This window comes from Grammomys surdaster, unplaced genomic scaffold (assembly GCF_004785775.1).
Source record: "Grammomys surdaster isolate TR1022 unplaced genomic scaffold, NIH_TR_1.0 66, whole genome shotgun sequence".
NCBI classification, from domain to species: Eukaryota; Metazoa; Chordata; class Mammalia; order Rodentia; family Muridae; genus Grammomys; species Grammomys surdaster.
The window spans coordinates 13,449,384-13,463,118 of NW_021604568.1; the positions used below are offsets into that span (position 1 = coordinate 13,449,384).

At 50.9% G+C, this 13,735-nt stretch overlaps 1 protein-coding gene across 1 annotated transcript; it reads left to right on the forward strand.

The window, feature by feature from the left end:
• Positions 1-6,185: 6,185 nt before the first annotated feature.
• On the forward strand, positions 6,186-9,906 carry Adra2a (adrenoceptor alpha 2A). Its single transcript, XM_028775613.1, has one exon. It carries the CDS (start codon positions 7,121-7,123, stop codon positions 8,516-8,518), a length of 1,398 nt encoding a protein of 465 aa, XP_028631446.1. The 5' UTR covers positions 6,186-7,120; the 3' UTR covers positions 8,519-9,906.
• The last annotated feature ends 3,829 nt before the right edge of the window (positions 9,907-13,735 follow it).

The following is a 13,735-nucleotide window of genomic DNA, read 5'->3' on the forward strand; positions in this document are numbered from 1 at the left end:
GCTAGACAAACAAAAAAAATATGCAATGTATATTTTGCAGCCATTAAGCCAAACTCTGAGCTGAATATTTTCTATGCATTCACACATTTAATCTCCATTTAAAATGTGTGTGTGTGTGTGTGTGTGTGTGTGTGCGCGCTATACATCTATATCCTGTTTCCCACATGCGGAAACTAGGGCTAAGCAACGTCAAATAAATACAATTATTAAATGGCAGAAGCAGGGCCAGAACTTCTGCCTTTTCACTCCCAAGTCCAAATTATCAATGGCTCGCTTGAAGTGCCTCTCAGGACCTTTCAGGCAGGGGTTCCTGAGCAAGGAAGGGTTGTTCTTGGTGCTGTTGACTGAGGAGAACGGGAAAAGATCATTTCAGTAATAGTCATAGCCAGATTCATATTCTCTCCCTCCCTCCTCCCATCTCTCCCTTCCCCCCTCTTCCTCTGCTCCCCCCCCCCACCCGTCTCTCCCTGTGTTTCAGGCACATTGTCTCCATGGTTCTTTAAGCAAACATGAAGGGTGACTCACTTTACCTAATTAGATTAATGGAATGTTAGCTTAAGAGTTATTACTGTTGGTGACAAATGTCTCCTTTGTACCCATGGGCCCTATCTCACGTGTCAAGTGCAAGGACAAATAGCCATTGCTCACCATAGCCAGTTCTGGAGTTGCTTTTCCTCGTGTGTCTGGACAAAGCAGAACATTATTCCTTAGCTGGTTAGGGTGGGGCAGTCACTTACCCTGAGGTAGGCGGTGGTATGCTTTGTGTGTGTACACACACACTCTTCAGGATCACACTTTTAGTCAGGGTACAACATACTGTGTAGAGTAAGGTTGCAGCAAAGAGTCTGCAGAGAGCTCCACCTTCCTTTGCATCCTTAGAGCAGAGCTAATCCTGGCGCCCACTGATATCTTTCTGGTCTTGGCTGGAGGCTTTCAAGATAGGAAGCCACCTGGCTCCAGTTTCTGGGCCAGGAAAGACAAGGGCAGAAGCAGGGCTTCTTGCATGAGCTTGTGAACAGCCAGAGACCTGGCAATCAAGGTGAGACATGAGAGCGGATGAAGACAGTTCTGCACAACACTCCAGGGAGAGGCCCCTTTCCTTCTGCTGCCCATCAACATGCAATAATCACAGGATGCCAAAGGCTTCCACACAGGGAAAGGAAGATGACAGGGGAGTTAAGTGAAAGCTCAGAGAAGGCATGAGTCTCCCTTTGGTGAGTCCTCCCTCCTCTCTCAGGGAAAGTGAGTGGACAGATGTTTGTGGCTCCAGCTGTGTGTACACCATGAGTAATAGTTGTGAACACTGTGTTTCACACCTGCTCATCATGTTCAGATGGGTGACAGTCTTGTGTCCCATCTCTCTGTGAGTGGGGGTTGGGGAGGAGGGTGGTTTGCATTTGTCTGACTGTGGCAGATTTCTCTTTGAGAGAATTTTGACACTGCCTAAGCTAATAGGGATACAGTTTCTCCCCCCGCCCCCAGACAAATCTTCTAAAGCAACAAACAAAAATCCCAAACCAGTAAAATAAATAAATAAATAAATAAATAAATAAAGTAACAATAGTAGTAACAATAACATTCTCTCTAACTGACCTGGCCATTTCTGTTAAATTCAAGTTGCCATCAAAGTAAGTGCGCTAGTTGCTTTTCAGTGCTGTAACTACACACCTGACAGAAACAACTCATTAGACTCACACTTCAGAATGAGCCATGTTTACTCAGCCGATGGCCTTAATGAAAAGAACACAATGGTAGCAGGAGTGTGCATAGCAGACAAGGGCCAGGCATGGTAGCAAGAAGCAATGTAAGGAAGAGAGAGTTTCTGCTGGCATACAGTGTGGTGGAATGCAATCCATCATGGTGGGTGACAGAGCACAACGCTGCTGTCCTGGGCCTTATCGACAATCCAGGAACAGACTGAACAGGAAGTCAGGCCCAGCTATAAAACCTCAAGGGCCATCCCCAGTGACTCACTTCCTGTAATGAAGCTCCACCTCTTAAAGGATCCACAACTCCCTAAACATTGCTGTCAACTGAGGTCAAATGTTCAAACACGTGGGCATGTGGGAGACTTTTTGTGGGAGACTGCTGCTTTCTAACCACAGTAAAAGGCATGCCCCCAGTGACTTCCTTCCTTCAGCTAAGTCTGTCACTTCTTTACGTTGCCGCAACCTCTCAAAATAGTGCTACCAGCTTGGGAGCAAACTGTCAACAAAAAAGCCTGTGAGGAACATTTTGTTTTCAAGCTGTGCTGGTAGGGCTGCGATGTCAAGGCACGTTCGGGTCTTGCTTGACACCGGAAGCAGCTGTAACTCGGGTCTTGCTTGACACCGGAAGCAGCTGTAACTCGGGTCTTGCTTGACACCGGAAGCAGCTGTAACTCGAGGACACATTGTTTACTTAAGCAGCGTTTGCTTTTTGGCAATCCTCTAATCAGCACAATTAGAACACCTCTGTTGACTTAAATATTTCTTTTAGGAAAAAAATAAATAAAAAGAACGAGAGGGTCTTTGTCTTGGGGTTTTATTGCTACAAAGAGACTATGACCAGCAACTCTTATAAAGGAAAACATTTAATTGGGACTGGCTTGTGGTTTAGAAGTTAGGTCCATTGTCATCATGGAAGGAAGTATGGCAGCATGCAGGCAGACTTGGTGCTGGAGAAGTAGTTGAGAGTTCTACATCCAGATCCAAAGAGAGAGTGACAGTGGGCCTAGCTTGAGTTTCTGAAACTTCAAAGCCTACCCCCAGTGACAGACTTCCTCCAGCAAAGCCACACCCCCTAATAGTGCTGCTCCCTGTGAGCCTTTGGGGGCCATTTTCATTCAAACTACCACAGTCTTATCCCTATATCCATGAGTTAGTTAGTAACATAGCTGAATTCTGATTTGGGACTGAAGTATTAGCCATGTTGGCTGTCTACTTGTGGGCCTGTTTTGTTGACAGCTCAATCAGATGGGGAATTCATTTCATTCATCTCACAAACATTTATAAAGTTTTTTTGTGTATGTATGTATACATGTTAAGAATGCAAGTACCAAGACCCCAGTTTAATACTAGGAAACTGGCATTCTCAAGGGGCCTGTTCCAAAAATATTTTGTGATGCCGCAGATAGAGCCCAGGGCCCAAGGCCTCATGAAAACTAGACTTCTCTACCCTGAGAAATGTGATTTGTAAGTTTCCCTCTTCAGGGATGCTCTAGGATTAAAAGATGAGCCCACCATATGTGAGTGGGAAGGCCTGAACAACACTTTATTCAAGCTAATACTGATACCCAGGAGAGGGAGGGCTTCTCATCTCTTTATGCTCTATAGCAGAGAACATGAGAAATACTCAGTCTCCCATAGAGTGCTACACCAGAACAGTGAACACCCAAAGCAGAATGAGGTATACACTGTACCCTACATGGGCCCTGCTGCATTAGTCACAACTGGAGGAGAAGATGGGACCGAGGGGCACTTCCCTACTTCCCAACACCCTGTCTTCCTCCCGACAGGGTCAAAGTCATTATGTAACAGGATGGCTTGTGACCGCCATGCCTGTATCTCCTATGAACTGTCCTGCTCAGCCTATGCAGTGGTAATGAGGATTGAACCCAAGGCTTTGTACATGCTGGGTAAGCACTCCACTCTGAGCTTAATTCTCTGCAGAAGCTTTTGCCAGTGTCCAGAGGGCAGTTGCCTCACAGTTGGTGGGGTGGTGGTGGAAAATTTCTTGGGCTTACATTTAAGAAATGTGGTCCAATAAATGGCTGGCAATGTATACTTAACATATCTAACCTTATTTTCCCCTATTTATATAAACAAAAGATTAGACAAAATAATATATAGCTTATACACTGCTTAGCATTGTGCTGGGCCTGTGTTCAGTGCTAAGTAGTGGTATTTTGGTATTTATTTTTAACTAATAGTTATAGACCTTAATGGGCAAGTCCAGAGGTAAATCTCCCTCAGGCCACCAATGACAACATCCAATGTATGATCTGCCTCAACTCCTTTGGGGTCTGTGGCATCATTCTAAGAGTCTGCATATCTAAGATTCAGGGCTTCGATTCCCAACTTGAGCTCATTCTTTGTACCTTTCATTGGCTTTTCAAAAATCTTTACATAATTTGGACATTCTCTGATGACCACTTTCAGTTACATTTCCAAATCAACACACTGACAATGGCCCTGTTTCTGCCAAGAGGCTTAGAGCAGAGGGTTAAGACAAGAAATAAGAGTTTCAACAGAGAGGGGACAGTCAGCCATCTTGGTTTTCTTGAGACTCTGAGGTCTTCTTAGTATGATGCCTAGGGGCAGAGGCTATCCACCAGGGAAGGATAAGGGATAAAGGTGCTGAATTCAGATAAGACATCTGAGGCATACCTACTAGCACCATCAAATACTGAGTGACTAGTCAGGATTGAAACTGATGGCCAAGAACATTCAGGTAGCCTGCAGTCCTCAGCCAGACCTGAGCCTACATTTTGATGTCCAGGGAGGCATCTGCTCAGATCTGCTCGGACTTTGGATCCTGGCTTGAGTGACTGCATGTGACATTTAGATTTAGTGATCTCTGAAGTGTGACAGATGCTGTCTTAGATCTTATGTCCACCCTATTGATGTTTTGTGCTCTCTGGGACTTCAAGATCTTTCTGCTGCTCATCTGAAGAGTTCAGACGGCATAGTGGATCTGGTGTGACGGGCACTCCTGCCTGGGGTGGGACATCTGGCATGCTTGCCATCTACTGCCAAGCTCCTACCATCCTCATCAGAGAGCACGGAAAACGCCCTTTTTTCCTCGGCTAGCACCCTGCCCTCACTGACAGATGTTGTGCAGATGTGTGTGCGTGTGTCTGTGTGTCTTGGGGATATAGGAGAAAAGCCCATGAAAGTGGGGTAGAGTCTACCAAGATGTTTTTCTTTCACGTTTAATTGTACAAATGTGTAAGATACTATATTTTGATTCAGTATTACACACAGAATGTAATGACCAAATCAGGGTAGTTAACTTTTCTATTCCCATAAACATAAAAACCTTTTAGACAAACACGTAATAATTGTATACATTTGTGGAGTACAGTGTGATACTTCGTGCACACAGTAGGTACTGTTTAAAACAGCGTGATTAAGGCTTACATCTACTTATAATGTCGTGGCGCTCTTTTTTTTTCCTAGCTCTTCATAAAATAGCTGTGCCTCAACAAATGCTCAATGGTTCCCAGTGGTTTAAAGCTGGGCAAGAGAGGAAGGTCCAGGACTCTCACATCTGTAGAAGGTTCCGAGCCTTCACTCTTATCGGAGGTAGATATATACAACCTGAAGATTTCTGCATCATGACATAGTGCAGTTTGAAATCTGTTCCCGCTCTCCACCCCACCCCTCAGCTTAGTCAAACTTGCCCCCAAGACAGGAGAAAAATGGAGGAAAGGACTCCAGATGAGCCTGGAGCCCTTAAGTCGCTTTCCAGCCGTGACGACCAGCGGCCAGCAGGTGTCAGTGCGCTCTCGTTCTGTCGCGGCTCAGGGCCTACCCCTCCAGGACCCTTCCCCACCGCGGTTCACAGGGGCTCAGTGCAGACTCCAGGCCTTGAGAGTTCCGCAGACAGCTTGGTGGCTGCAAGGATACGTGGCCCTCTCGTCCTTACGTATGGATAACTGCAGCCTGGTCTGCTCGCGTGCGTGCTGGTCCATTCCGCTCCAGTGGTTCCTTAGGAACCTGCACATGCTTACCTCTCCAGGATCCCTTTCATCCCAGCCACCAGGGGCACCTGCGCCTGGCCTGGGGCGGGGCTGCTTCGCCAACGACTCTTGTGCCACTCTACATCTCCTAATTCGGGTCCCAGCATCCTGGCACCCTCTCCTGCTAAAACCCAGCTAGATCGGTGCACCGCTGGGTGCCCGCTACTGTCTCCCGGGCCAGCTAGTAGCTGCACGGCCAACTCCCAGCAGGGGCCGCTCCCCACTCCCTGGCTCTCTCTTAAAGCCCCTCGCTCCCGGTACTCGCCTTTCCAAAAGGCCGGTCCAGCCTGCGAGGCAGCACTCTCTGGGGTCCGACGCGGGTGCGGGCTCTAGACCTAAGGAGGGGAGGCGCGGGGGGCGGAGGAGGGTCGACTTCCCACGTGGGGGCTGACGCCGGCTGCTCGGCAACGCCGGCTTCATCCTGGGGCTATAAAACCAGTCCAGCGGAGAGCGGCGGAGCAGCCTCGGCTCCCGCTTCCGTGCAGACGCCCAGCAGCCGGCGCACACCGCCCAGCCACCCCAGCGCCACCGGCCCCAAGTCCTGCGGTCCTGCTAAAACTCACGCGGTCCTCCGACCCCCGCCGGGTCTCAGCGCCCATCCAGCTCGCGGCTAGCAGCCACCCTCGGCTCCGCCGCGGCTCCTGGAGAGCCGATCGCTCACCTACCTAGCTTGGCTCTGAGGACCGAGGTAGGGGGGGCGGCTTCATGCGGCCCCCACACCCTTCGCCCCCTCACCGCCGCCGCCCCCGAGCTCTGTGCATAGCGTCCAAGCCCCAGCAGGGCGCACAACTTTGGAAGTCCCGTGGGGCTCCTAGAGGAGGCAGAGTCCGCGCCTTCGCCCGAGGTCCGGCCCAGCCCGCGCCACCGCGCCTAAGGGGTAGCGACAGAGTTGGAAATCTCTTCGAGAGTATAAGACGACAGACCTAGGACCCCGAGCCCACACCCTACGGCTGCCTCTTGGGGTAAGACTTTCTGCTTTCGCTTAGCTTGAGAGTCAAGGTGTAGATGGCTAGCTAAATGCATTTGTATAAATTTCTGACATCTTTCCAAATCCTCAGGCCACCGATGATTTCTTTTCTCTTTTCTTGAAGAATAAATCTCTAGCCACCAGCGGGCCCTATTCAATCCTGCCGCTTAGAAATAAAACTTGGCCGTGTTTGAGGAGCTGGGAGAGAGAAAGCAACCGCCCGGAGCGTCGGAAGGACGAACCGCTGCCAGTTCGCGGGCTCCGGTCCATGGACCACTAGCGGTCCCCAGCTTGGGCCCGGGCTCCCTGCGGCCCTCTTCCTTATGTGAGGCGCGGCGGGACGAGCCGCGCACCGGAGGAAGAGGAGGACCCACGGACGCGGGGCCGGAAGGCAGCTGGCAGCAGGCCCAGGAGAACCGGCACCCGCGTTCATGTTCCGCCAGGAGCAGCCGCTGGCCGAGGGCAGCTTTGCGCCCATGGGCTCCCTGCAGCCGGATGCCGGCAACAGCAGCTGGAACGGGACCGAGGCGCCCGGAGGCGGCGCCCGGGCCACCCCTTACTCCCTGCAGGTGACGCTGACTCTAGTGTGCCTGGCTGGCCTGCTCATGCTGTTCACCGTGTTTGGCAACGTGCTGGTTATTATCGCGGTGTTCACCAGTCGCGCGCTCAAAGCGCCCCAAAACCTCTTCCTGGTGTCCCTGGCCTCAGCGGACATTCTGGTGGCCACGCTGGTCATTCCCTTTTCTTTGGCCAAAGAGGTTATGGGCTACTGGTACTTTGGTAATGTGTGGTGCGAGATCTACTTGGCTCTCGACGTGCTCTTTTGCACGTCGTCCATAGTGCACCTGTGCGCCATCAGCCTTGACCGCTACTGGTCCATCACGCAGGCCATCGAGTACAACCTGAAGCGCACGCCGCGTCGCATCAAGGCCATCATTGTCACTGTGTGGGTCATCTCGGCCGTTATCTCCTTCCCTCCACTCATCTCCATAGAGAAGAAGGGCTCTGGCGGCGGGCAGCAGCCGGACGAACCGAGCTGCAAGATCAACGACCAGAAGTGGTATGTCATCTCGTCGTCCATCGGTTCCTTCTTCGCGCCTTGCCTCATCATGATCCTGGTCTACGTGCGTATCTACCAGATCGCCAAGCGTCGCACCCGCGTGCCACCCAGCCGCCGGGGTCCGGATGCCTGTTCCGCGCCTCCTGGGAGCACCGATCGCAGACCCAACGGGCTGGGCCCGGAGCGAGGCGCGGGTCCCGCGGGCACCGAGGCCGAGCCGCTGCCCACCCAGCTCAACGGCGCCCCGGGGGAGCCTGGGCCCGCCGGGCCGCGCGACGGGGATGCGCTGGACCTAGAGGAGAGTTCATCGTCCGAGCACGCCGAGCGGCCCCCGGGGCCCCGCAGATCCGAGCGCGGCCCCCGGGCCAAAGCCAAGACCCGGGCGAGCCAAGTGAAGCCGGGGGACAGTCTGCCGCGGCGCGGGCCCGGGGCCGTGGGGACGGGGACTTCGGGATCCGGGCAGGGAGAGGAGCGCGGCGGGGGCGCCAAAGCGTCGCGCTGGCGCGGGAGGCAGAACCGCGAGAAACGCTTCACCTTCGTGCTGGCGGTGGTGATCGGCGTGTTCGTGGTGTGTTGGTTCCCGTTCTTTTTCACCTACACGCTCATAGCGGTCGGCTGCCCGGTGCCATACCAGCTCTTCAACTTCTTCTTCTGGTTCGGCTACTGCAACAGCTCGCTGAACCCTGTTATCTACACCATCTTCAACCACGACTTCCGCCGCGCCTTCAAGAAGATCCTCTGCCGCGGGGACAGAAAGCGCATCGTGTGAGCGCACGGGCCCTGCCCTGCTTACAGACACTGGTCAGATGCAGGCCCTGGGCTTCGAGGGGGCGCATCTACGCATGCAGCTCCTAGCACATTGAAACCCCGGACCTACCTGCTCCGTGTGATACCCGGCTTGGAGGGAGCTCGGTGGCCTTTGAGACCTTTTGTTACCATGTGTAAAGTTCTGGCTGAGAGGGACACATGAGCCTTTTTGCTGGTTGTTGTGGTTGTTCCCAATCCACAGCCAGTTTCCTGGTGGGCTACCCCCGGTCGGTATTGTTTCCTGATGATACTGTCATCTTCTCCCCAAGTCTGACTCTCCCAAGCTCTTCGGAGCAAGCACAGTACTAGAGAGGGCATGGCTGCCAAAGGGTTAACGAACCAAGGTTTCCTATCTCTAGCTAATTATCGCTCCCCTCCTCCCGCCCCAATAAAAATCATTCAGGGCAGCCCCGCCTGCCCTCCTCCCCCCTCACTGTAAATATACATTATTTTTGATAGCATACTTTGGGTTCCTCAGTGTTGGCTGTGATGTGAAATTGGAGTCATGGCTGTGGAGATGCCCTCCAGTCACAGACAGTGGGCTCTCTGGTCCAGACCAAGCTGCTTTACAATGCAAGCCCGCTCTGTAGTGTTATTACGTCGCTCTCAGTGCTTTTCAGCAGTAACTGATGACTGTCCCCTGGACACGGACCTGCTTTGACATTTCCTGACAGGGAAAGGATTTCTGTTCATTTTCCCCTGTGCCTAACAGCATAATTGCCTTTTCCTATGTAAATATTACAGCAATGAACCAAGACAGAAGGAAATGAACCTTCTGCCTTGCATCAGCCCTGTGTATAAAGCCATTATCCGCTGAGGCACCACTTGCCCCAGTAACTCACTTTAGAACTGACTTTGCGGTTCGCCCCTCCTCTGGGGCCAAGGCTTGAAGAAGAGTGTGTGTGTTTCTATCTTGTATGTGTGCCGCCCCTCCCCCAGAAAGTGCTGACTAAGGGGAATCTTTTAGCTGCTGTTTTTAGACACATGGGGGGGGGGGGAAATTACGTGGAAGAAAGCAACCCGATACAATTTGCCAAGGTAAACAGTGTGAGAAGACAAATGGGCCTGCCACACTGTACAGCGCCAGCCCCAAGTGCTCTTGGGTATCAAAGTGTTACCTCTCCTTGCTTTTCTGGCTGAGATCATGTCACTAATGAGTTGCCAAAGTCGGGGAGTAGGCGGAGACTTCGTGTTTACAACCTGGTTTCTACTTATTTTAGGCAGACTGTAGAAGGCCTGTGATCTGAGAAAAACTAAATGTCGGCACTTGTTGCTCATGACGGTGGATTTTATTTTATTTTTTAAAATAAAAGTTTACAGATCAAATGTGAAATAAACATAGATTAAGTGGCCTTCCTGTCTAGTAATTGAGCTTTCAAGTCTTGGAACTCTGGGATTATCTGATAATACACACGTTGTGAATTGTCTTTGACCACCTAAACACTCACACACTACCATTCACGCCTTCGATGTACGTGAGACGGTCTGCCTATTCGTTGCGTTACCCTCTTTAATCTTTTCAAGAACGCTGTGAGGTGAATCGTATTGTTATTCCCATTTTCCAGGTAAAGAAGCAGTGCAGAAGGCAACCGGCTTACTTAGGGTTAATAGGTGTGTAAGTTCATTATTTTCCATTTCATCTCTGTGAAGAGTCTGTGCTCCTAACCCCAGAGTTTCCAGGTTTGTGCTGTCCACACTCCTCTGAATGTAAGCACATTGCACACACAGTGTAGATATATCCAGTGTACGATTTGCACACACCCTAAAGTGTCTTTATGCTCCAAATATGTGTATTCCTCAAAGCATATGTCTATCCTAAAGTGTGTATAGACAAAGTCTGGAATACACTTGAAAATGTGCATCAAACAGTAAAATGAGTACTAGAGACCATGGTAAATACTCCACAGGTCAGTATAGGCATCTGATGTATTAGCTGGCAGTTGGAATTCTCTCTAGCCAGAGGGATGCTTCCTTGTTTTTGCTCTCGCCTGTCAACATCTGTCCCTTCGCTTTGGAGGGCTTTAGGCCCTCACAACAATGGTTATGGCTCTTTAACATCAGGAGGGTCTTAGAGATCTGACGATCCCACCTAATATAGAGGTGGGCAGGTGGAAGTGGCTTGCTTTGGGTCCCATCGATGTAGGTAACGGGGCCTTGGCCACAGGCTGCCCCTGGTTAGGAAAATGAGCCCTGATGAGCCCTATGCATGACTGTGGAGAAGGTACCCTGATGCAGCTGAGTGGCGAGATCTCAGGGAGGAGCTGGGTTTGAGGGACAAATACAAATGACAGGATTTGGTTTTGATGGAAGAGCAAACTCTGTAAGTACAGCCAGGTATCTTGTGTGCAGACTAGCCCTGCATGTTGCAGAAATGGGTGCTAAGTGCCTGTTGGATGTGCTTGCAGCATCTTGCCTGTGGTGAAGGGGTATGTGCTGGGGTGGAAGGTAAGTGGTCCTTGGACTGAGAAGTCTAGGGATTTTAGAGGAGGATCTTCAAGCCTACAGACAGGAGGGGAGGCAGGAGGCACTTAGCACCAGTAACCCTTGTTCAGGGGCTTTACAAATCACCCCCAACTCCTGGCCTGTGATACCAAGACTGGCTTTCTGGATTGATGCTGAGGTCTGCTCCCACCATACCTCACCCAGGCTCCACTGTCTATTCTAGAGCATCCATTGCCCCAAAGGCAGAAAGTGCTAGACAGTAGGCCAGTTTGGCAGGCCTCCAGGGCCAGAGCTGTGTGACCTAGGAATAGAGGCAGATAAATCTCACCTCTGGCTTTGTTCTGCCCTGCTAGCTGAGGAAGTGTTTGCCTTCCCTGTATCCCTAGAGTTGCTGCCCAGAGAGGGAAGTAAAGGGAGAGGAGTGTCAGGAGGGTCTGGGATCTTGGCATCTCACAGCCAATGCATTAGCAGACAAGCCTTAGGCAGGGGTTTGCTTAGAGGAGGACATGAGGGCTGGAGCCCATGCTGGACTGCTGGGTTTCTGAGTTCACAGCAGGGCTTGCTGTTCGTTTGAAAGGGCTCAGGCAGCAGTTTGTGAAGGTATATGTGGGAGTGGGGTGGGATTGAAATGCTTCTTACCATAGGGAGAAGAGATTGGATGATAGCTCCCACCTCTCCTCCCCATGGTCCCTGAGAGTCACCGTTGCTTCATGCAGCTTGCTAGATTCCTTGCTGTGAGTACAATGGGTTTGAGGGTGTCTTAGGACCCTCGTCTTGGTCTGGGAAGTTGCACAGCCTCCTCCCACAAGGTTTGGTTCAAGGATTCGGGTGAGATGGTGATAACATGGTCCAGGTGTTTCCTTCTCGATGACTCAATTCAATCAGCGTTTGAGAGCCCAGATGTGGCCTCTGTCTCTTCAGCTCCCACACTGCCTCACCAGAGATCTAGAGAGCTGGCTAGTTATGCATCCTCCTAGGCTTGCTTCACCCCTGTCCTCCCTTGGAGACTCTGTCTGTCACCATCTATCCCTACCACAGATTCTGTGTGCTTCAAGAGGAACCAAGAAAGAAGTCCCGGGACTGGACCCCGCCCTGCGGCAGATTTCAACAGCCTGTCCTTAGGGATGACAAGGGCAGCTCCTGGCTCTATATGGTACATCAGTTAAAAGAATTGACTTTCTTATCCAGGAATCCAGGGCTCTGTTTTCTCCAGAGTCAGGGCTCATTGCCAGCTTGCCCTCTGAACCTCACCCTGGGTTCTGACAATCTTCAAGTGGGCTTGGGAGTCTGGGATGTAAAAATCCTGTAGGAGGAGCTAAGGTGGGAGGAGTAAGGAGAGGAAGAGGAGGAGTTGGGAGAGGAAGAGAAAAAAGGAAGAGGAGGAGCTAGAGAGGGCAGAGATGTAGGAAGATGGAGAACCACGCAGGTATGGAGAGCACTCGTGGGGAACAACTTATTATAATTAGGTTAGCTAATTGGGATACAACTCTCTTTGTATTGGCATCTTGTTATTAATCATTACCAAACATATAAAGCCTTTGATTAATCTATAAGAATTAGAGTCTCATTCTCTTACTGGGCCCGCATGGATGGTGGACTGGTCTGGGCAATGCCCTGCCTTGCAGGGACAGCGCGGAAGATTGGCAGAGCCATCTTTCACACTGGCATCTATTGAGTGACAGGGCTGTTTCTGGCTGGCCTGTTCTAACTACAGCGCGCACGTGGCCTCAGGCCGAGAAACATGGCGGCTGGGCTAGGCAGAGCCGCTGCAGCTTAGATAGTCGGATTAACCAGAGGCCGATTTTAAATAATTACCACAACAGAGTCCCACCTCAGCAAAGGGTGTGTCTATAATAAGAGTCAGGCCACTGCACTGCACAGAGTTACAGATGCCAGAGTTCAGATAGGACATAGCATTGATCACTTCAATTGACAGAAATCCTGGGGTTTGGAGTTCGATACAGAGAAGGGAATGTCTTGTTGAAAAGAAAGGAGGTGAGGGATAAAGAAGCTTTCAGGTCATAGTTTTGCTGTTGACTGGCTCTGGGACCTTGAGCATGTATGTGTGTGATTCCATGGGAATGCATGTGTGTATGCATACTCATGTATACTTGTATGAATGTGTCTGGATGTGAGCATGCTCTCTTTGTGTGGAGACACAGAAGCTAGCTCATCTGGGGTGGAAAAAATTACAAAGGGAGAAAATTACAAAGGGAGGCCAAGAGGAGTGTGAGGATGGCTCACAGATCATGTGAGGAGCCTCTTCTCAAGCTTAGAGCAGGCTCCCTGTGGCCACACAGTTGCCCTTGACCAGGGCAACAGTACTGAGCTAGATCCGCAATGACTGACGTAGGCATCCTGGATAGGCCAACACTAGTTCTTCAGCTCCCATACTTTCCTGCTTTCTATGAAAGGGAAGAGTTATCCTGCTACAAGGAATTTCAGGGAAGGAGGGAGGCCAGGCTGGTGAGGCTCTTAGTGTGTTTCCAGCCCCATCAAAGCTAGAAATGTTGGTCCTCTTTGAAATTTGGACCCGAGCAAAAAGGATGACACACTGAGAAGGAATAAATGAAGGGAGGCTGATGGTTGTTCACAAGATGCCGATAGGGTTGAGAAATACCTCCAAGGGACACCGTTGGAGACTTTCAGCACCCTAGGCCCAAGGGAATGGGCAAAGGAGTTGCTGATCAAACTACCTCAACTCAGGCTGCAAGGTTGGTGCTAGCAGACACCACTG